At 39.0% G+C, this 20,757-nt stretch overlaps 1 protein-coding gene across 1 annotated transcript in view; it reads left to right on the top strand.

Annotated features, from left to right (window-relative positions):
- The window catches only part of PRKCD (protein kinase C delta), an 83,771-nt gene that overhangs the window by 38,769 nt on the left and 24,245 nt on the right, over window positions 1–20,757 (top strand). Inside the window, exons 4-9 of the mRNA XM_020796665.3 lie at window positions 4,319–4,379; window positions 16,436–16,592; window positions 17,907–17,938; window positions 18,352–18,437; window positions 18,908–19,037; window positions 19,634–19,734. Coding sequence (XP_020652324.3) covers window positions 4,319–4,379; window positions 16,436–16,592; window positions 17,907–17,938; window positions 18,352–18,437; window positions 18,908–19,037; window positions 19,634–19,734 — 567 coding nt within the window. The remainder of the gene's footprint in view (window positions 1–4,318; window positions 4,380–16,435; window positions 16,593–17,906; window positions 17,939–18,351; window positions 18,438–18,907; window positions 19,038–19,633; window positions 19,735–20,757) is intronic.

Here is a 20,757-nt window from a genome sequence, read left to right as displayed (position 1 = left end):
TCTGGCTCAAGGTCAGCAACTAAATTGTCTGGGTTGTCCGGGATATCCACATCTTTCTGATATAATTCCTCTGTGTATTCTTGCCACCTCCTCTTGATGTATTTTGCTTCTGTTAGGTCCCTCCCATTTTTGTCCTTTATCATGTCCATCTTTGCGCGAATTGTTCCTCTAATATCTCCAATTTTCCTGAACAGATCTCTGGTTTTTCCTTTTCTATTATTTTCCTCTATTTCTTTGCATTGTTCATTTAAGAAGGCCCTCTTGTCTCTCCTTGCTATTCTTTGGAAGTCTGCATTCAGTTTTCTGTAACTTTCCCTATCTCCCTTGCATTTTGATTCCCTTCTCCTCTCTGCTATTTCTAAGGCCTCGTTGGACAGCCACTTTGCTTTCTTGCATTTCCTTTTCTTTGGGATGGTTTTTGTTGCTGCCTCCTGGACAATGTTACGAGCCTCTATCCAAAGTTCTTCAGGCACTCTGTCCACCAAATCTAGTTCCTTAAATCTGTTCTTTACTTCCACTGTGTACTCATAGGGGATTTGGTTTAGATTATACCTGAGTGGCCCAGTGTTTTTTCCTACTCTCTTCAGTCTAAGCTTGAATTTTGCTATGAGAAGCTGATGATCAGAGCCGCAGTCAGCTCCAGGTCTTGTTTTTGCTGACTGTATAGAGCTTCTCCATCTTTGGCTGTAGAGAATATAATCAATCTGATTTCGATATTGCCCATCTGGTGATTTCCATGTATAGAGTCGCCTCTTGTGTTGTTGGAAAAGAGTGTTTGTGATGACCAGCTTATTCTCTTGACAAAACTCTATTAGCCTTTGTCCTGCTTCGTTCTGAACTCCAGATGTTGAAAGGTCTGCCTTGGATTCGTATTGACATCATTCTATCATTTTTGAGATTGTATCCCATTACAGTTTTTCCCACTCTTTTGTTGACTATGAGAGCCACTCCATTCCTTCTACGGGATTCTTGCCCACAATAGTAGATATGATAATCATCTGAGCTGAATTCACCCATTCCTGTCCATTTTAGTTCACTGACGCCCAGGATGTCAATGTTTATTCTTGCCATCTCCTGTTTGACCACATCCAGCCTACCAAGGTTCATAGATCTTACATTCCAGGTTCCTATGCAGTATTTTTCTTTGCAGCATTGGATTTTCCTTTCACTTCCAGGCGCATCCACAGCTGAGCGTCCTTTCGGCTTTGGCCCAACCACTTCATTAGCTCTGGAGCTACTCGGACTTGTCCTCCGCTCTTCCTCAGTAGCATGTTGGACGCCTTCCGACCTGAGGGTCCCATCTTCCAGTGTCATGTCTTTTAGCCTTTTGTTTCTGGTCATGGGGCATTCTTGGCAAAGATACTGCAGTGGCATTGCCAGTTCCTACTCCAGGTGGATTGCATTTAGTCGGAACTCTCCACTATGTCCTGTCCATCTTGGGTGTCCCTGCACGGCATAGCTCATAGCTTTTCTGAGTTACTCAAGCCCCTTCGCCACGACAAGGCAGCAATCCATGAAGGGGATTGCATACCTTCAGCCAAGGGGATTGCACACCTTCAGCCAAAGTTATTTAAGAGGTCGCTCGCTTAGATGTGAATGTTCCTGGCCCAAATCTTGAAATTGCCATGAGAGACTTTTCTGGGTTTGGAGAAGCCCTGAGATTGGACCTTTTCTGACGATGCCTGGTTCAGGACCTTCCCAGCTTAGAAATGTCTGCCTGTCTCCTTTGTTGCTAAGTGTTGGACATCATCCAGACCGTCTCTCCTGAAGAACTACTACCATTGTCACTTGCTCCTCCCAAGCCTGGCTTCTGAGAGCGGCCGCACTGAGAGAGGCCAGGAAAGTTTCAATTAGGACTTGGGCCTTCTCAGTCTTGGACTTGGCCCTTTGGAATTCCCTATCTCCAGGCCTACACCAGGCCCCGTCCGCTCTTGCTTTTTGGAAAACTCTCAAAAGCAGGGCTGTATAAAAAGGCCTTTAAAAACATTCCGACTCTGAGATAGGAATTTATTACTTCATTACTTTTTTTTTCTTGGAGCTTAGATTCTGTTGCCATTTGACTTCATTGTAATTGGTTGGAATCTGTCACTTCTTACATTCTTTTTAATATTAATTCCTCATTTTATGTTGTGGTGCAGGATGATAGTGTTGGTTGCGAATTTAATTTTCTTTTCTTCGCTACCCAGAATAGTGAGTTTCCACTAAGTCAGGTGTTACAAAATTCAAATCAAATTAATCGATTTTGAAATGGGCTGGGATTTTTTGCCCCAGGAATAGTAATATTTGTGTTTTATTGTTCCTATTGGTGTTTTATACATTGTATTTGTTTTAATATATGATGTATATATCAGTTTGAGTTGGGTTTAAAGCTGGCTTGGAAATTTTTGGAATTGAAAGGCAAAGAGTATAAACATATTTTAGTAAATAAAAAAATAAAAGAAGTAAAAAATTTAAATAGTTACTGTGTCTTTAATTTCACTCAAAGAACACAATCTTGCCACCTATACTGCAGTTTTAATGTCTCTAGTGAGGGCAGCTGTGCCTCTAAAATGGATATGTTTCTTGAAATCTGTGTCCAGGTAGATCACAGGGTGTCAGAGCTTATTAAATCTGTAGGGAAGATAAAATCATGATTTCAGGGCTGAAACAGACAAGATAGCAGCTTCAAAGTTCTTCATGTTTCTTCACCTGCAAATCAGCAATTTTTTTTTTTTGCATGTTTGGGCAATAAGAGATAAGTATGAGTATTCATAAGTTGATTGCACATACATGAAAGTTCTAAAACAATGTGTATTTGGAGGAACAATATTTTATCTCCCTCTAATGGCAAAGCTTGTGCCTTGTCTGTTTCTCCCCTTAGAAAGCCAGTCTACTCCAGAGATAGTTAGTCTCTCTTCTAGTATAAATTCTACAGTGATACCAGAACAGTTTCTGGGAGCAATTCAGAGAAGCAGGTAGCTTGCTATTTGGTTTCCTTTTGATGTGGTTCGGTTCCCCCAATTTTCCAGTGACCTCGTGTGTCTTAAGTAAGAGCAATCCATCCTGCCTCATAAGTGAGCTGGTCTGCTTCTTTCTGGCACAGTGCTAGAGTTCTCGCAATTAAAATATATATTTTTTTCCTACGTGGTGCAGCACTATTTCATATAAAAGAGAGTATTCATGCTAGGTTATGCATTGCTGTACAAGAAAAAGGTACGTTGTCATAGCCCACAGAATGATTTCTGTGACAAAAGGTGAGGGAGGCGGCATCAGTAATGAAAGAGGGGAGGAATTGGACCCATCTGAAGTGCTGCCTGGATCCTTCTCTTGGGATAAGAAATGTCTCTTGCATGAATGCAAGGACTGCTTAAGTGTAAGATGAAATGGATTGCATTGAAGATAAGGGCCTTTTGAACATGACCCTGCTCACTCAAGATTCCCCTTTCTAGTTATGCCCTATGTTCTGATAAATAGCACATTTTGTCTCTGGTACTGCTTTGACCTTTAGATGATGATATGGGAAGCAATATGAATCTGGTGTTTTTTGCAATTGCCTTGCATATATTTCTGCAATATTAATGATGTGTGTCCTGGGATATCAATGGAGAATTGTTCTTCAAGTTACTTTTCCATCCATATTTTAAGTATTTTGAGCAGTCCAGCCCTTCACTTCCTCACTGCTACTGCAGAACCAAAAATCTTTTACAAATTTGAAAATGCTGTTGAAAAAGAATATCCTTTTGTCTAATTCCTTCATCTCCTTCCAGAATGTGTAGTTCATTCTCTTTCATGTTGTGATGTATTTTCATACCCTGGTGCTTCCGAGATGTTTTCAATTACAACTTTCAATATTCCTGATTATTGACCATGTTTGGCAAAGGCTGAAGGATTCTGAAGTCCAAAACATCTGGGGAGCACCAAGTTAGGGAAGGATGCTGTGGAGTAATATGCCATTGTTTTTCTTATAAGCACTCAGAATTTTGGAATTTAAAATATGCGCAGTTGTGTAAAATGTGGCGTTGACAGAGCTAGTGGACCATTGGGTTCAACCATTCATTTTATTCAAAAGTGTGAGTTATCCCAAAAATAAATGTCTTAATTAATTTGGCATATATACTTTTGGAAAGCACTGAATAGTGTTTTCTTAATGTGAGAAGATATAGTGACAATGAGAACCAGTGGTAACTGTGTTCACATAAAAGCTAAGAACAACACTTTATATAACTTCTCTATTGTTTGCATAATTACAGCCAGCTAATGATAGATAAAATGTGGTGTCACATTGTAGGCTTTGAGCATAACGACATACTGTATATTTCATTGGTTTCTTTCTTCCTAGCTTGATTTACAACCTCAAGGGAAAGTACTGATGGCTGTACAATACTTTCTTGAAGATGGAGGTAAGAATGTTTTTTTTGTCTAAAACATATAGTAAAAGTGATCATGGATTCAGTCCAGTCTGTACACCAGGAAGTGCTCTGCATAATGGGTGCAAAAGTAGAACCTTTCTTCACATATATTAAATGAGACTCCTCTTTGAGACTTTCTTAGTAGAACTTCCTAGGATCAGCACTTATTCCTCCAAGGCAGGGGAAACCATAAAAAGCTTCCAGGACCTTGAATGTAAACCCACTGAAGCTCCAAAAAAGGGGTCACCACTTATTTCTGTAGAAGCTGCCACTATCCCCCAAAATACAAATGAACCCTTAACAATGCATTAGAGGCATACCAGGAAGTCAGTAGCCAAACCTTGGTAGGGCTGTGGGAATTTAGTTAACCTGAGTTTCTCATAAAAACAGTCTCAAGATCAGAGGGTCTCTTTAAAAGGTTTATTTTAAAAAAATAAAGTAAAAACAATATAGAAATTTCACCTGGCAAAGCCAGAGGTTGAATGGTTGCAAAGTAATGAGAAATAGTTACAAAATCCAAGAACATACTTCTTGGAAAATAGTTAAAATTATGCAAAAAGGAAAGCAAACTCAAATAATTGGCAAAATTTTTATTTTATTTTATTTATTTATTTATTTGATTTTTACCCTGCCCCTCTAGACCATGTCTACTCGGGGTGGCTTACAAAATAAAACAAAACAGTATAAAAATATATAAAATCATAAAATTACATATTTCAATTTAAAACAATTAATTTAAAGAGAGGATTACCAAGATGGAATAGCCAAAAAAAGAGAGAGAAACAGAGAAAAAGACTTAATTGACTGGAGGGAAGGCCTTCTTGAATAACCAAGTTTTTAACTGGCTTTTAAAAACACCCAGCGAGGGTGCCAGCCGAATTTCTGTTGGGAGGGCATTCCACAGCCGAGGGGCCACCGCCGAGAAGGCCCGGTTTCGTGTTTTTTCCTTCCGGGCCTCTCTCGGCGTCAGACCCCTCAGCCGCCCCTGCTGGCTATATCGGGTGATCCGGGTAGATCTGGGTGGGAGAAGACGATCTGCCAAATACTGTAAAAAGTTACAGGCAATGAACATCAAGCAAGATAACAACACATTTAGCAAAGCAAGAAAGCTATTCTGTCGTAAGGATTGTACTCCTTCTCATTCCCCAGTTTCATGATGGCTTAACTACTTACAAGTTTCTTTTCTAACACCTTTCTTGGTGGGCATGATTATTGACCCTTTTCTGGCTAAGGACTAACCCTTGTCCTCCCCTCTGCGTTGAGGTTGTAATTGTTCATCGGAGTTGTCTCGTCCAGTCAAATCCAACCTGCTCTAACTCCTCAGAGGTGCATAAGCTTTCCTAAAGCTTTTGTTTCCATGCTTCAAAGATTTCAATATGTGAATACAGGAGGCCGGTTCTGAGATAATGGTAGCCACCTCAATATCATCAACTGTCAATTTTGCTTGTCCTGATTTCAATAACACAGAGGTTGAACTACCAGAGCTGCGAGCCTGGAATCTCTTTGATCCTTTGATTACCATTTCTGGTCATGTGCTTTCACATGGGAATGAAAGCCAATTTAAGTTACTATAATTTATGCAAGGAATAAAAATTATATCCAGGTGTAATCTCCTCCAGTTTCTCTGCTGGTATGTAGATGACAGAGGCCATCATTATTGCTTGTCCTGTCCTGGACTCTATGGAGAACAGGTGCTTTGGAAGTATGCAGAGGCATTTGAAACTACCTCTAGATGTTGCCGTGAGCTCTTTTGCTCAGTACACCGTATTCCATACATGTCTAGGGGCCTTTACATGTGCAACAGAATTCAATATCCTATCACCAGATTTAAGGAAAATATTTTGTGGTTCTTCTGTACTAATCCAGTCTTCTTTCTACTTTTCTGGTTTTGCCTCTACATAGATACATGATTGTTAGGTTATTGAGTAATAATGCCATAGAATTACTGTTCCCGGGTAAAATGCAATGAATTTTCTATGTATGTAGGACTTGCACCATTGGTATATACAAGAGAAGAAGAACAAGAGAAGAAGTGTTTTTTGTTTGTTCGTTTGTCTCTCTGTGTGACTTTTTGTTTTTTCTTTGGTTATAGTATGACTAGATTTATACCTAAAAAGTAATCAATGGCTAGAATTGGTGTAGGGTTTACTAGCTGGGTGTTTTTAAGAAACAACTGAAAACATGGATGTTCAGGCAGGCCTTCCCCCTTTCCACCTAATACCTAATTATTCTTTTTTCTGTTATAATATATCCTGTTTCTCGCCATCTTTGGGGAAAAAATTTATTCTATCTTTTAATTTATGTAAATTATTTATTGTGATGTGGTTTGTTATATGTTTATTTTTTAAGTGTATGTTGTAAGCCGCCTAGAGTGGTCACAATTGACGAGATAGGTGGGGTATGAAATAAATAAATAAATAAATAAATAAATAAATAAATAAATAAATAAATAAATAAATAAATAAATAAATAAATAAATAAATAAATAAATAAATAAATAAATAAATAAAATAGTAAGTGGGAAGGTGCTGGGGTACATCTGAGCTGTTTAATCAACTAAGACATGCCCAGGATTTTGGCCAATTAGCAAGAGCTGGCTGTGGCAAGTTATACAAAATTTAAACCAATACCAACAGGCTTCAGGCCACCAACTGAATTTGAATTTTGCATTGCAGTGGTTGAAGCTGATGCACAGGTTCATGAGAATTTGAGACTGAGGCAAATTTTTTGAAACAGGAAACACATGGAAGAAGAGAGGGAAAGGAATTCTTCTCTTCAACAACAAAGCATCCTTTTTGTGTTCATTAGAGTTAGAATTGCTTGAAATCACTTTAAAAGTGGGCCCAGAGGAGGAAATACTTCCACTCACAATTTTTCAGAGGGCGAATAGGTTTCTGCCATTTTCACTATTATTTTTCACTGTTCCATTACTACCTTCTGCTTTCTTCATGGATTCCTTCTCCCCCACTTCACATATTTCCCTCACTCTGTTCTCAGAGTATTCCTGTTATCAGCAAATACCAAGGCCACATACTGGCAGTCACTCTTTGCTTCAGCAGAATTGATTCCTTTGATCTGTAAGCAGTTTCTCTGCCTTCCTCAGAGACTGTGCGGAATCAGGATCTTTCTACTAATGACACCCCTTTCTAGGCTATTATGGCTGCTTTATGACTCGCAGAAGATCAGGCTCCCAGAATTCCTGTCATCTTGTGAGGACCAGATGAGCACTAGCCATATTTTTTAAAAGGACTACAGATAACCTGGGCTGAGATAAGCAAATCTTTATTTTCCAATCCATGTGGGAAAAAAGAATATTGCATCACAATTACTGTGTTTTTTGTGAATTTCTAGTAGTTAGCTACGTATGAAATCATTACGTGCATTTCCTTGTGAGTCAAAGGTTTTAAAAATCAATTAATCTTAACTGATTAGTTAACTAAGTGTTCCAGGTTAATATTTTACATGGGAATTAAGGCAGGCAGTGCAGTAAGTAAACATTTCTCAGTATGTAAATTTCATCATTTAATGATTTTTTTGAGCACACATCAAACCTATAGCATGAAATTTCAGTCATGCATCTGGTCTGGGGGTTCTTTGACCATGACTACTTCCAGTGTTTACACACAATGCTCCTGTTATCTAAGGAGCTTCCACTGTTTGTTCATTAGAGAGACAGCTTTCTGCATATATTTCTAGAAACACTACATTCTGGTTGTTCCACTCACTAGGAATTCACTAATTAGTAGTGCCAGTAGTGCCAGAATAGCTGAAAGTGTGATAACATGCTCTGGTCTATGTGCAGTTTATTACTGCTATAATTTCATTGTAAAAAAACCCCTACATATTTGATACTATTATTACAGCAGAACTGCAGAATCAGATAGGTGACACTGCTGTGATTACTATGCTGGGAATTTATCCATGCTGGGGAATCGAGACCTCTATACAGTATTCAGCTCTCAATTTAGGTCAGCCACTCCCAGTCTCTGAAACCTTCTTCTAAGGGAAACTGTTGCTCTCATGTCCTAGAGATGGACAAATCATGTGTTGTTGTTTTAATTATTATGGCAGGTTTGGGTAGTAGACCATTTGTTGAGGAACATTCATGTTACTAGCTGGATGATATAGGTTCCTTAACAATTTGTGTTTAAACTATGTCTGTATTGTTTTCAGTTTATGTCATTAATTTAATTCTCTTCTAATATATGATCTTGCTTTCATTCTGCTTTTTATTCACTATTATTCTGTACTGCCTTAAATCCCATTTATGAAAGAAAGGCAGTATATACATTGATAAAGAAGTGAATGAATCACAACATTTGAAACTTCCTTGTGTTTACAAAAGACATGAATTTTCAGAAAATGGTTGAATACTGCCTTTTTACCTGTGCTTGTCAAAATTTGATCATAATTGAGAGTTGTGATTCAGTATTATTTATGTAAATATGAATTATAATGTTCTGGTATTTTGTATGAAGAAAAATACATCCTGTCAGGTGTTTGGCAAATGGCAAAGATGATTTAGATAAATGTTTTTTAGCAATGTTATACTTTCTATCTGAATGAGCAACTACAAGATGCAGCAGTACTAACAATAACAAATTCCATGTCATTCCTGTTAATATCTCCCTTGAGGCCGGAAACCCAGTCATGGACTTAAAAGGCATTTAGATAATGCTCCTTGAAGTAATAAGGACAGTGTAAATCCTGCCTGTTTCCACCTTCAGCTCAAGTCCTAAGTTACTTCATGGTCCATTTGACTTTTGGTTTGGGTTACTTCAGCTCCAAGAACCACGGCTTCCAAAATGATTGGTCCTAAAATTCTTTTTAACCCTTTAGAAGTGTTGTTGTTTTTAATGGAAAGGAACACTTTGTTGTAATGTCACATTAGAAATCGGGACATCCCAAAAACAGATCTTCCGTTTTTACCTTGACAGAAATGTGACGCTTTTAAAAAGCACGCAGATATGTTGTCGATTTCTTTGTTTATCCAAACAGAGGTGTTTACCTTACCCAGCTGTAGAACATAGCAAGATAGTGGAAGGTTTATTTCAGTGCAGAACAACCATTTCTCTTTGGCGGCTTTGGAGGTAGCCAGAAAAGGTGCCTCTTTCTGGAATTAAAATGTGTCTGCCTTTGGCTTCAGAAAGAAAGGGTCTGACAGTTGCTTTCTCTGTAAAACAGTTTCAATAGGGGGAAATTATTTTAAAGCTGTCTTGCACAACAAACATGTTCGAGGAGTAGGGGAAATCCAATGACTAATCAGCTGCCAATGATTTGAGTGTATATTTTGAGGCAAACGCTTAGTGACCTTCCAAAAGCTATATCATTAGAAGACTTGTGCCCATCTTGCAAACTCAAGGCTTGCAAACTCAGTGTGGCTTCCATTATTGAGTCAGTCCCACTCATCTTTTGGTCTTCCTCTTTTCTTAGTGCCTTTCACTTTTTTTTAGCATTATTATCTCTTCCAGCGAGTCTTGCTTTCTCATGATGTATCCAGTGTATTATAGCTTCCAATTAGTCATTTTTGCTTTCAGAGATCATTCAGATTTGATTTGATCTAGGCCCCACTTGTTTCTCTTTCTGGCAGACCATAACATTTATAAAACTCCAACACCACTTTTCAAATGGATCAGGGTTTTTTTCACTGCCAGATTTTTTTTACTTCCTAATCTTTAGATCTGCAGTATCTATATTTGCAATAGTTACATTGATACAAATACCCAATTTGTAATGAACAGACAGAGAATAGTTTTGAGCAATGTTTGCTCTTCTCCTCTGATGACAGTGATTGAAACGAGTATTGTGTCTGCACTATTCATCCACATCACTTCTTGATTTTAGTCAAAATTCGTAAAGAATCCTGACTAAGATTTGGACTTTTGTTTGTACAGTTGGGACATTTTTTGTCCTTGAGACATGAAGTTTTTTAAAATGCCAGTCAGTACTCTGCTCTCCTAAGATTCTGTGAATGACAGAATTTGCAAAATCTCTCTCTCCCTCCCGCCCTCCCTCTCCCTCCCTCTCTCTCTCTCTCTCTCTCTCTCTCTCTCTCTCATACATACATACATACATACACATAACCCACATAAAAGCAAAGTTTGTGTGAGATGGTCCTAACTTTTTCCAACTCTTCTGCTTAAGGATATAGAGGCATTCAGGGAAAAGAGATGCAGAGGAAAACTAAGAATCTTTTCTCCCTCTATATTTACTCATCAACTCTAAGACTTCATTACAGGGATTCAGCTACTTCCTGCTGTGCATGTTACTTGCCTGTCACTTGACAATGCAAGTGTGAATCATATTCAGATGCATGTCATGGAAATGCGATGTGGGCAGATTGCTTGTGTAATTTAATGAACTTTTGGAGGAACATCTGAGTTTCCTTCGATGAGGCTGTCTGGCTCCATGAGGACAAATGCTGTGTGCCGCTTGAACTGCAGCAAATCTATTTGCAAAAAAATGGAGTGCACTTTTTTTGGCTGACAATCCTTTTCTTTCAAGGAAGCAGTGGGATGGAAGACCTAGATCCACCTTTCCATATTTATAAACCAATTCTGGAGGAAAACAAGCACAAAGCTCTGTGGGCATCTTTTAGGCTAGCTTCTAAGCTTGTGTAGCTGAAAAGCAGAATGTGTGTGGTAACTTTTAGAAAGCCAGGAGACATCTTTAAAAGAAAAAACCTGGATGCCTCCATGAATCCTTCTCACTATCTTCAAAAACCGACTGCTGCTCTCTTCCCAAGAAGGTGTTACACAAATATTTTTTTGGTTCCTGGCGTGTGCCAGGCACCCAAATGTAGTAAAATATTCACTTTACTACAGGGGAGGAGATAATTTTAATATTTACTCCTTGCTGCTGTTGAAAACTATGTTGTTTTCAACAGCATACAAGTAAATTCTGTTTTAACTACAATTGAACACTCTGTGGAGATTAAAGCAATGCAAGATAGAGGAGGCAATTATTCAGCCTTACTGCTTCAACTTTTCTGTATGTAGCAACTGCTGCTAGAACCATTTGTTGGTTTGCCAACAGTTGCTGCAACAGGTGCTGCCCTTTTAATCACAAAAGCATTGAAATAATTTATAATCCTATATGCAGGTTTATATTTTGTGTTTTTGTGTATACTAATTGCTTTTGTGTCCTGTACAATTTTTGCCTTTTCTTTGCCTCTGTCTTGTATTTTCTACCTGTCTTGCAACTATCCTATTGTCTCCAGCACCTCCCTTATCTGGCAAGTCCTCATCATGACTGGATTCTCCTCTTTAGTTTCTGGTTATGAGTGAAAATTGGGATTACACAGTTAAGTACAAAATGTTTCATCTTGAATTGTGTATGATCCAGGCTTGAAGTGTATGGAGGCTACAGGTAATTTTTGAACCACTACTTGGCCACTTGCTCTTCTGTGCAATTATGAATAATAATTTGCCAAGTATTTAATAATGTTTCAAGACAGAGCTTTAAATTCAGCAAGATTAAAGAAGAGATACTAGCTAGAGTGAAATTTATTTTTCTCTCCATTTGTTAAGAAAAGAGTAAAGATAAATACTGCCCATTCAGTCTGATACTGTCCTCTTGTTTCAAGGCTGATCTGGGTCTGTTTGCCTGCTACCTAGTTTAGACCAGAGCCTCTGTTTTGTTTTTACTGTCCGTAACTGCCTTGTCCTATGTTTGTACTGTGGCAAACCAGTGCGTAGTTTGAGGGGAACCATGTGAGGAGCAGCTAGAAATAGCAAGCATGAAGCAGGTGTCTGCTCTCCAGACCCTGCAGCTAAAACTATCCCATGTCTATACACATTTGGGGATGTATCATTTAGAAACATCAGATTCAGGGTGTGTGTTTAACTGCAGATGTGATATTATCCTCCCATTTCCTTTGCTAGGGAAAGACATGGAAAACAAGCTGTTTACTTTTGCTTATAGTGGTGGAATTGTGACGATGTCTTTCTAAATTTGTGAGCTAAGAACAGGGAAGTCTTCAAAAAGGCTGCATAGCTAGCTTGGGCACCCAAGGGTATGTTTTGGGATACTGCTAAATTAAAAGGCAACCTCCTCTTATATGCCGTGAGTCTCATCGTTTGGAAGAAAAGGTCATTCTTACTCTGAGCCTTTTCATTTTCATTTGGCTCCCTTATTAAGGTTGCTAAAATGAGAAAGACTTTGCAGTGCCTACCTTTGCCCTCTCAGAGTTGGACAATCAAACTGACCTTGGACAAGTTCAAAGTTGCAGATGATTCTGTCCTTTTGTTTGTTTGTTTGTTTGTTTGGGTTAGTACATAAATCTCTGTGTGAGTGTATATGTGTATGCACAGTGTTTCAAGCTTAAGTAATATCCCCGCATTTCACATTATAGTAACCACCATTGTATACTCATTGTTTTCAACTTTAAATATTGTCTTTCAGTGTTGTAAGCCGGCTTGGGTCCTTTTCAAAGAGAAAGGCAGGATAAAAATATTTTAAATAAATATTTCTCCCTGGTCCTAAATACTCTTCTATGGCTTCCTTCATTGAGTCAGTGCAGTCTTCTCTTCTCCTCTTGCCTTCAGTCTTTCTTAGCATCATTGTGTTTTCCAATGAATCTTGTCTTCTCACTGCCCTTTTAGGACCTCTTCTCAGGTTCTAGGAGCAGATGAATCTGTGGCCGCCTCCAATGTGCCAGTGCTCCTCAGGAGGCCATATGGTCCCCACTGAGAATGGCAGATGTAGACCCCAATTGTATGTATTTCTGGCATATTACTCATGATAAAGCCCAGATTAGCTACGTCCTGGGTTTGAGAAGGGAGATATGTGAAAGAATAAAAAGAAAAGTGATAGACTTCAGGTAGAAGAGATTATAGAAAGGGTAGAATTAGGATAGAGTCAGCACTTGGAAACATAACCTTTCTAAGATCTGGAGAAAAGGCAAGGCAGAGAGATGCTACTGCAGACCCGGCTTTTTGGAGGTATTTAGTTCTATCTCCCTTTTTCATTTTATGTCATGCCATAAAACCGTTGCTTAAAATAAAGCAACTACTACCCCTACTGTTTATTTTAGTGTACATAGAATTCTTTCCCTTCTAGCTTCAACTTGAATTGATACAGTCTGATGTAGAGTCATTGTCCTTGTTGATAAAACACTATCTTTTCTTATCATTATACTAAGTGCCATGATGTCATTTATTCCCCTGCATAGGGAATGAACTGTTTTGGGTCCAAATGTTATGCTTTAATCATCTCACCTTGCTACAAAAACTTTGCAAATGGCAACAGAAGTTGTGCCCCAAATAAGACATCACCCTTCTGTTGAGTTTTACAGCTGACCCTCCAATTGAAAGTATTCTGCAAACAGATTTACTTTTACTTTGGAAACATTTGAGGCTGCAGTTCTAAGATGGTGGAGCAACTATAGTTAGCAACAAATACAACTTTTGGATTGTATGTGTTGTTAACCTCTGTGTTACAGAATGCTGTCATGGACAATACATGAAAAGAAATGAGTAGGAAACCTTTCCAGAAACTGTCTTTATATCGTCGTCGTTTACTCGTGTCCGACTCTTCATGACCCCATGGACCAGAGCACGCCAGGCCCTCCTATCTTCCACTGCCTCCCGGAGTTATGTCAAATTCATTCTGGTAGCTTCGATGACACTGTCCAGCCATCTCATCCTCTGTCGTCCCCTTCTCCGCCTTCACACTTTCCTAACATCAACGTCTTTTCCAAGGAGTCTTCTCTTCTCAAGAGATGGCCAAAGTATTGGAGCCTCAGCTTCAGGATCTGTCCTTCCAGTGAGCACTCAAGGTTGATTCCCTTTAGAATTGATAGGTTTGTTCTCCTTGCAGTCCAGGGGACTCTCAAGAGACTCCTCCAGCACCACAATTCAAAGGCATCAATTCTTCGGCGGTCAGCTTTCTTTATGGTCCAGATCTCACTTCCATACATCACTACAGGGAAAATCATAGCTTTGACTACGCGGACTTTTGTTGACAAGGTGATGTCTCTGCTTTTTAGGATGCTGTCAAGGTTTGTCATTGCTTTCCTCCCAAGAAGCAGGTGTCTTTTAATTTCGTGGCTGCTGTCTCCATCTGCAGTGATCATGGAGCCCAAGAAAGTAAAATCACTCACTGCCTCCATATCTTCCCTTTCTATTTGCCAGGAGGTGAGGGGACCAGTGGCCATGATCTTAGTTTTTTTTATGTTGAGCTCAGACCATTTTTGCACTCTCCTCTTTCACCCTCATTACAAGGTTCCTTAATTCCTCCTCACTTTCTGCCATCAGAGTGGTATTATCTGCATATCAGAGGTTGTTGATATTTCTTCCGGCAGTCTTGATTCCGGCTTGGGATTCCTCCAGTCCAGCCTTCCGCATGATGTATTCTGCATATAAGTTGAATAAGCGGCAGGACAATATACAGCCTTGTCATACTCCTTTCCCAATTTTGAACCAATCATTTGTTCCATATCCAGTTCTAACTGTTGCTTCCTGTCCCACGTATAGGTTTCTCAGTAGATAGATAAGGTGGTGAGGCACTCCCATTTCTTTAAGGACTTGCCATAGTTTGCTGTGGTCAACACAGTCAAAGGCTTTTGCATAGTCAATGAAGCAGAAGTAGATGTTTTTCTGGAACTCTCTGGCTTTCTCCATAATCCAGCGCATGTTAGCAATTTGGTCTCTAGTTCCTCTGGCTCTTCGGAATCCAGCTTGTACTTCTGGGAGTTCTCAGTCCACATACTGCTGAAGCCTACCTTGGAGGATTTTGAGCATAACCTTGCTAGCGTGTGAAATGAGTGCAATTGTGCGGTAGTTGGAGCATTCTTTGGCACTGCCCTTCTTTGGGATTGGGATGTAGACTGATCTTTTCCAGTCCTCTGGCCACTGTTGAGTTTTCCAAACTTGCTGGCATATTGAATGTAGCACCTTAACAGCGTCATCTTTTAAGATTTTAAATAGTTCATGCCATCACCTCCACTGGCCTTGTTGTTAGCCAAGCTTTCTAAGGCCCACTTGACTTCACTCTCCAGGATGTCTGGCTCAAGGTCTTTATATAGAGAATATGAAAGACTGGAGAGCTATTTCATGAAAGTGTAACTCCATCATTGCTTCTAATTAACACATTCATTGATTTAGAATGAACACAACAACTTTACTAGCATTAATTCCACACACCTTCCTTTTATTTATATGACATTTTGCTGTAACTCCAACTGGCCTTAGTAGCTGGGGGAAGCCAAAAAAAGTTCATTTCGTGTCTTCACATCACCTACATGTTTCCTTTCCCATCCATCTGAATCTCACATTCTAAATAAAAGCATTTGGCTTTTTTGTTTTGTTTTGTTTTTTAAATACACAGAGAGAACTGAGGCATTTGTGATAGACCTTGGTATCTTTTAAGGAGAAAGACGAGGTAAAATATTTTAAATAAATACATTTTCAACATTTTTTAATTTAAAAAATCAGTTTTGTGACACACGTTGCTTTCTACTCAAATACTTATTTGAGGAGGAAAAGTAGAAGAGGAAGTGTTCCTTGTGTTACTCACTAGTAACACTAGCCACAACTGCACCGATAGATGTAATTTAACAAAACGATGCGCTAAGGAATTTTGGGGTTTTCTTTCAGTGTTTGAGAATAAAGCTGTGGAATAGCATAATGATGATCATGCATATTATTCAGTTTCTTGTCCCTGTCTTAGTAGGATGTATGCTTTACCTTGTGTTCTAAAGCTCCAGCAGCCAGAACAAGGAGGGAAAGGGTTGAGAATTTTTTTCCAGCAATGCATTTGTGGTCGATGTGTCTGTGCCCTTGCGGAGAGATCACACCGGATGAATGCAGTTTGCTGGGCCAGGCCTGTCCTTTTTTTTTCAACATGAAATCAGTAATACACAGAGAAACACTGTCCGTAGGATAGAGAAGATACAGAAGAGGAACAAGTACATGCTCTCCACCCCATGCCTTGTATTTTATTACTAACAGTTAGTTGGTAAAATATAACTAAATATGTTAAAGTGAAACAACTACTACTTCTGTAGTTCCATTTCCTTTTTTTTTTATTTATTTATTTGCTTCCAGATTGCAAGCAGTCAATGAGGGAAGACGAGGGAACCGTGACTATAAACAGAAGAGGCGCAATCAAACAGGCAAAGATCCACTACATCAAAAACCATGAGTTTATTGCCACCTTCTTTGGGCAACCTACATTTTGTTCTGTCTGCAAAGACTTTGTCTGGTGAGGAGGGCAATTGTATTCTGTCAATATGTTTGGATATACCTTTAGTCAGGGTGCAGAACTGAAGACTACCGTTGGCCATTTCTCTACTCTGCTAATCCGGGTTTAGGAATGGAAATGAATGTAGTCAGAATTAGGATTCATGACAGGAGTTTCTATTTAGTACCTTCTGAACCCTGTCAAGAGATAGAAGCCAGCCACTAAGCTTCTCTTTGGACTCACCTTGTCAGCACAAGTCCCTTAAATATAAGAACAGGCAACACTGTTCCCTGCACTAACCCTTCCTCAAGTGCTGTCTGGGCTGTCTTCGAAAGCTTGATGGAATGGAGGATAATAATTAAACCCAAAACTGGTAGTTTTTCTTCCTTTATGTTGCCCATCATCAAAAAAGGCTACACTGCTCCCTCTCTGTTTTTTGCTAGTTACTAGTACTGCCTGATTTCCTTCAGCCAGCTGCTAAGCTTGCTGGGTTGCCACCTGTATTCTGGGGTAGGTGGGAGACCTCCATTGGGGTCCCAGAGGGTACCTTGCCTAGCTCTTCCTTAGACTTGGTGCTGAACCTAATAGTGGCCAGTGCCCTGTTTGACTTTACTTTCTACATAGTTGAAGTTGTGCTCACCTTCTCCCACTAGCAGAGAAATGTGAGGGCAGTTTTGAGAAACAGGAGGATATGCAACTGACCCTTCCAGAGATGGGTCTCCTTTTTCTCTCTCCCCCCCCCACCCCCACATTTCTCTCTCTCCCCCACCCCCACAGTGCAGTTTTGAATGTATTTTTGGGTCAAAGCAGCCACTGCTGTGAAACCAAGCAGCAGTAAAAGAAAAATGTACCTTGGGCTGTGCTTCAGGGCACATTTTGTGCTCTGTTGCCCCACATTTTGAGCTGAATATTCAGTGTAGCAATATATATATTATTTAGTTTGTTATCCACTTGATCACAGACTTGATTATCTAAGAAAGTTGTTCCTAGGGTGGCATAAATGTATTAGCAAATATAGGTATCATTGGCATGTTGATACTGCCTCATTTCAGAACTGATTTGTATCTTCCTTGGGAAAAGAAATATTTAATTGGAATGAATAAGTGTCATGAAGGAGGCTGCAGCCACCTCCTCAGGTTTGGTTGTGGGGATTAGGGGAGTAGTGATCCAGCAACGTAACGACTCGTGTGCCTACAGAGAGGGCTCTACATGCCAGCTGTAGCACGCGTGCCATGGGTTCGCTATCGCTGCCCTAGAATATTAGATTGGCCTGTATCTCTGAAGTCCTCAATTCTGTTCTGGAAGGTTAACCACTTTCCCTCATTTCTTTTGCAGGGGACTAAACAAGCAGGGATACAAATGTAGACGTAAGTTGGCTCTATTGTCTTTTATTTGTGGATAGCGATAGGTGATCAGCAGCATTAACTGTTGTTATTTTTTCACTAGGGCAGGTGCTGGTAAAATCAAGATGTTACATCTACCATTATCCAGGCAGCCCTGTTAGTCTGCAGCCCTTAACTAACAAAACTGATGTGGTACATTAGGCCAATTTATAGTTAAATTCTAACAGTAAAGGCTTTTCCAAGTATTGTTACCACTGAAGTAGGTGAAATTATAAATACAGTACAAATGCTAAATGAAAACGATTAAAAAAAAACCTCTATACTGAAGTAGCAATGTTTATTTAAAATAAGTACAATTTTGGTACAAATCTATGTAGATCCCCCTTCCAGAAGATTAAACTTATCTCTATCTTTCTGTTACTGTTTCTCTTCTGAAGAATGCAATGCTGCTATTCACAAAAAATGCATTGATAAAATAATTGGCAGATGTACTGGTACTGCAGCAAACAGCAGAGACACAATGGTATGTAATACAGTGTTTTACATATTTGTTAACATAATTATGTATTTTATGTCATAGAATTAAAATGCAGCTCATAGTTGCATATTACACAGGCCACATATACTTATAAATACCTAAAGCCAAACTCTGCTTAAATCTTGATCATAGAGGCTAACGTCTCCAGAGATTCACCAAAAGCCAAACCATTTCCTGAACATTTTAGAAATGTTCAGGAGTGCTTTCAATAGAGACAATTGTACGAGTTGGTGGGTGGACTAATAACATTTTATTAAACTTGTGGCTTGTATCAAGCTTATAGGCTGATTAGTTCCATAAAGAAGAGATTTCTTGCTGTCTTCCCTTGATCAGTGAATTTGATTTTCTTCAAACTTTTGACATTTTGTCACTAAATGGATTAAAATTTAGTTTAATGAGAGGGACTTCCAAATATGTGTATGATTTCTTTTTTTCTAACATAAATGTTTCTTCAGTTTCAGAAGGAGCGCTTCCACATCGATATGCCTCACAGATTTAAAGTTTACAACTACATGAGTCCTACTTTCTGCGATCATTGTGGTAGTCTTCTCTGGGGACTAGTTAAACAAGGATTAAAATGTGAAGGTACAGTCTATTTCACTGAGGCATTAAAGGCATTTAGCAAAACAGTGGCACTGTTGAAGGGGAAGGGATGAGTTTCGTGTTGTTCTTGGACTTGGTTTTTTTTAACTGTGTAATTCTGTTGCTATGTGCTGTTAAGTTGCTTCTGACTTATGTTGACATATAAATGAATGACCTCCAGAAAAGTCCTCTCATTAACAATCTATTCCCTATTAAGTCTTCTTTTCCTATGGCCTTCAATTTTCTAGCATTATTTTAATTTTCCAGTGAGTCTTTTCTCCTCATCATATGGTGAATGTATGATAGCTTCAGTTTAGTTATTAGCCAAACCTAAGGGTTACCTGAAAACCTTCAATGGTATTCAAAGAGAATACGAGAAAAAACAGATGGCCTCCATGTAAATGCTGTAGTTTATATTCTAGCTGTTATGTTTTTTTTCTTTCATATTAAGAGCAAAAGGAAAAAATCTTGAAGTCATTTTCAGATGCAGGATTTGAATGAATAATGCACCATTCAGGAACAGGAAAAGTAATAAATGCATTTTTCATGCTTCTCAATTGCAGTTATACTAATGCTATTAATACTTTAATTTCTTTTAGAATGTGGAATGAATGTGCACCACAAATGTCAAAAGAAAGTGGCAAATCTCTGTGGAATCAATCAGAAACTATTGGCAGAAGCTTTAACTCAAGTTAGTCAGGTACGTCTAGTTAGTGCTTGTCTTATATTATCCTTCCCTTATGAATATTTCTTTCAGGACTATGAGTTAATATAAATTACTTTTTCCAAGTTCTGGATACCTTGTAATCAGTATTATCCCACTGTTTCATGAAGATAAGGCAACTTGTCTACATGAATTTCAGATGATGTGCAAATTTATAGTAACATTTTGCTCATCGCTTTGTGGCTGAATTCGTGTTGCTTGGTATAAGAAAGTATATAATGTTCTGTCCGTTCCTAAAGAACAAATGAATAGTCCTTGACATGATCGTTGAGAGTGCGTGTGCATGTATTAAGCCAGCACGCATGCGTGCACACTTGCATCTCCCAGAACCGTAATGGGGACACTTTTATTTGCCGGCTAGGAGCAGCCACCTCATACTCTGTGGCTGAAATCCTTTAATATAACTTAAACCTGTGGAATGATGGTCATGTCCCAGGTAGGAAGCAATTTTTGGTAATTAAAAACATCTGCTTCTGTTCCACACCTTTTCTGAATCCCCTTTATAATACGAGATCTTTCCCTGCTGGCAACATCATCCAGCAGTGACAATGTTTGGTAATTAAAGACTTCCATTTCCCATGGCTTGCACACAGTGAAAGGGATTGCACAGGAGTTGCAAAAGCCATGTGATAGAAGTAGGAAGATTTTAGTTACCAAAATTTGCACACTGGGACATCAATACTATTTCACAAACATAAATTAAGAAATAGGATTTGAGCCACTGAATAAATTTTAAATTGCTAAATCAACTGCTTGTATAAATGTTCAAATATTACAATGTCCTTATTCAAATATTACACCATTGAAGAACTTTTATTCAGGAAAACATCTGTGAACAAGAATGCTCATCTTCTTTGCATGTTCTGTTCATCTAAGCCAGTGGTGTCGAACTGTGGCCCTCCAGATGTTCTTGGCCTTCAACTCCCAGAAATCCTGGCCAGCAGAGGTGGTGGTGAAGGCTTCTGGGAGTTGAAGTCCAAGAACATCTGGAGGGCCACA

This window comes from Pogona vitticeps, chromosome 2, assembly GCF_051106095.1.
Source record: "Pogona vitticeps strain Pit_001003342236 chromosome 2, PviZW2.1, whole genome shotgun sequence".
Lineage (NCBI taxonomy): Eukaryota > Metazoa > Chordata > Lepidosauria > Squamata > Agamidae > Pogona > Pogona vitticeps.
Note: the sequence above shows the minus strand (reverse complement) of the source record. Positions and strands in the feature narration are given on the sequence as shown.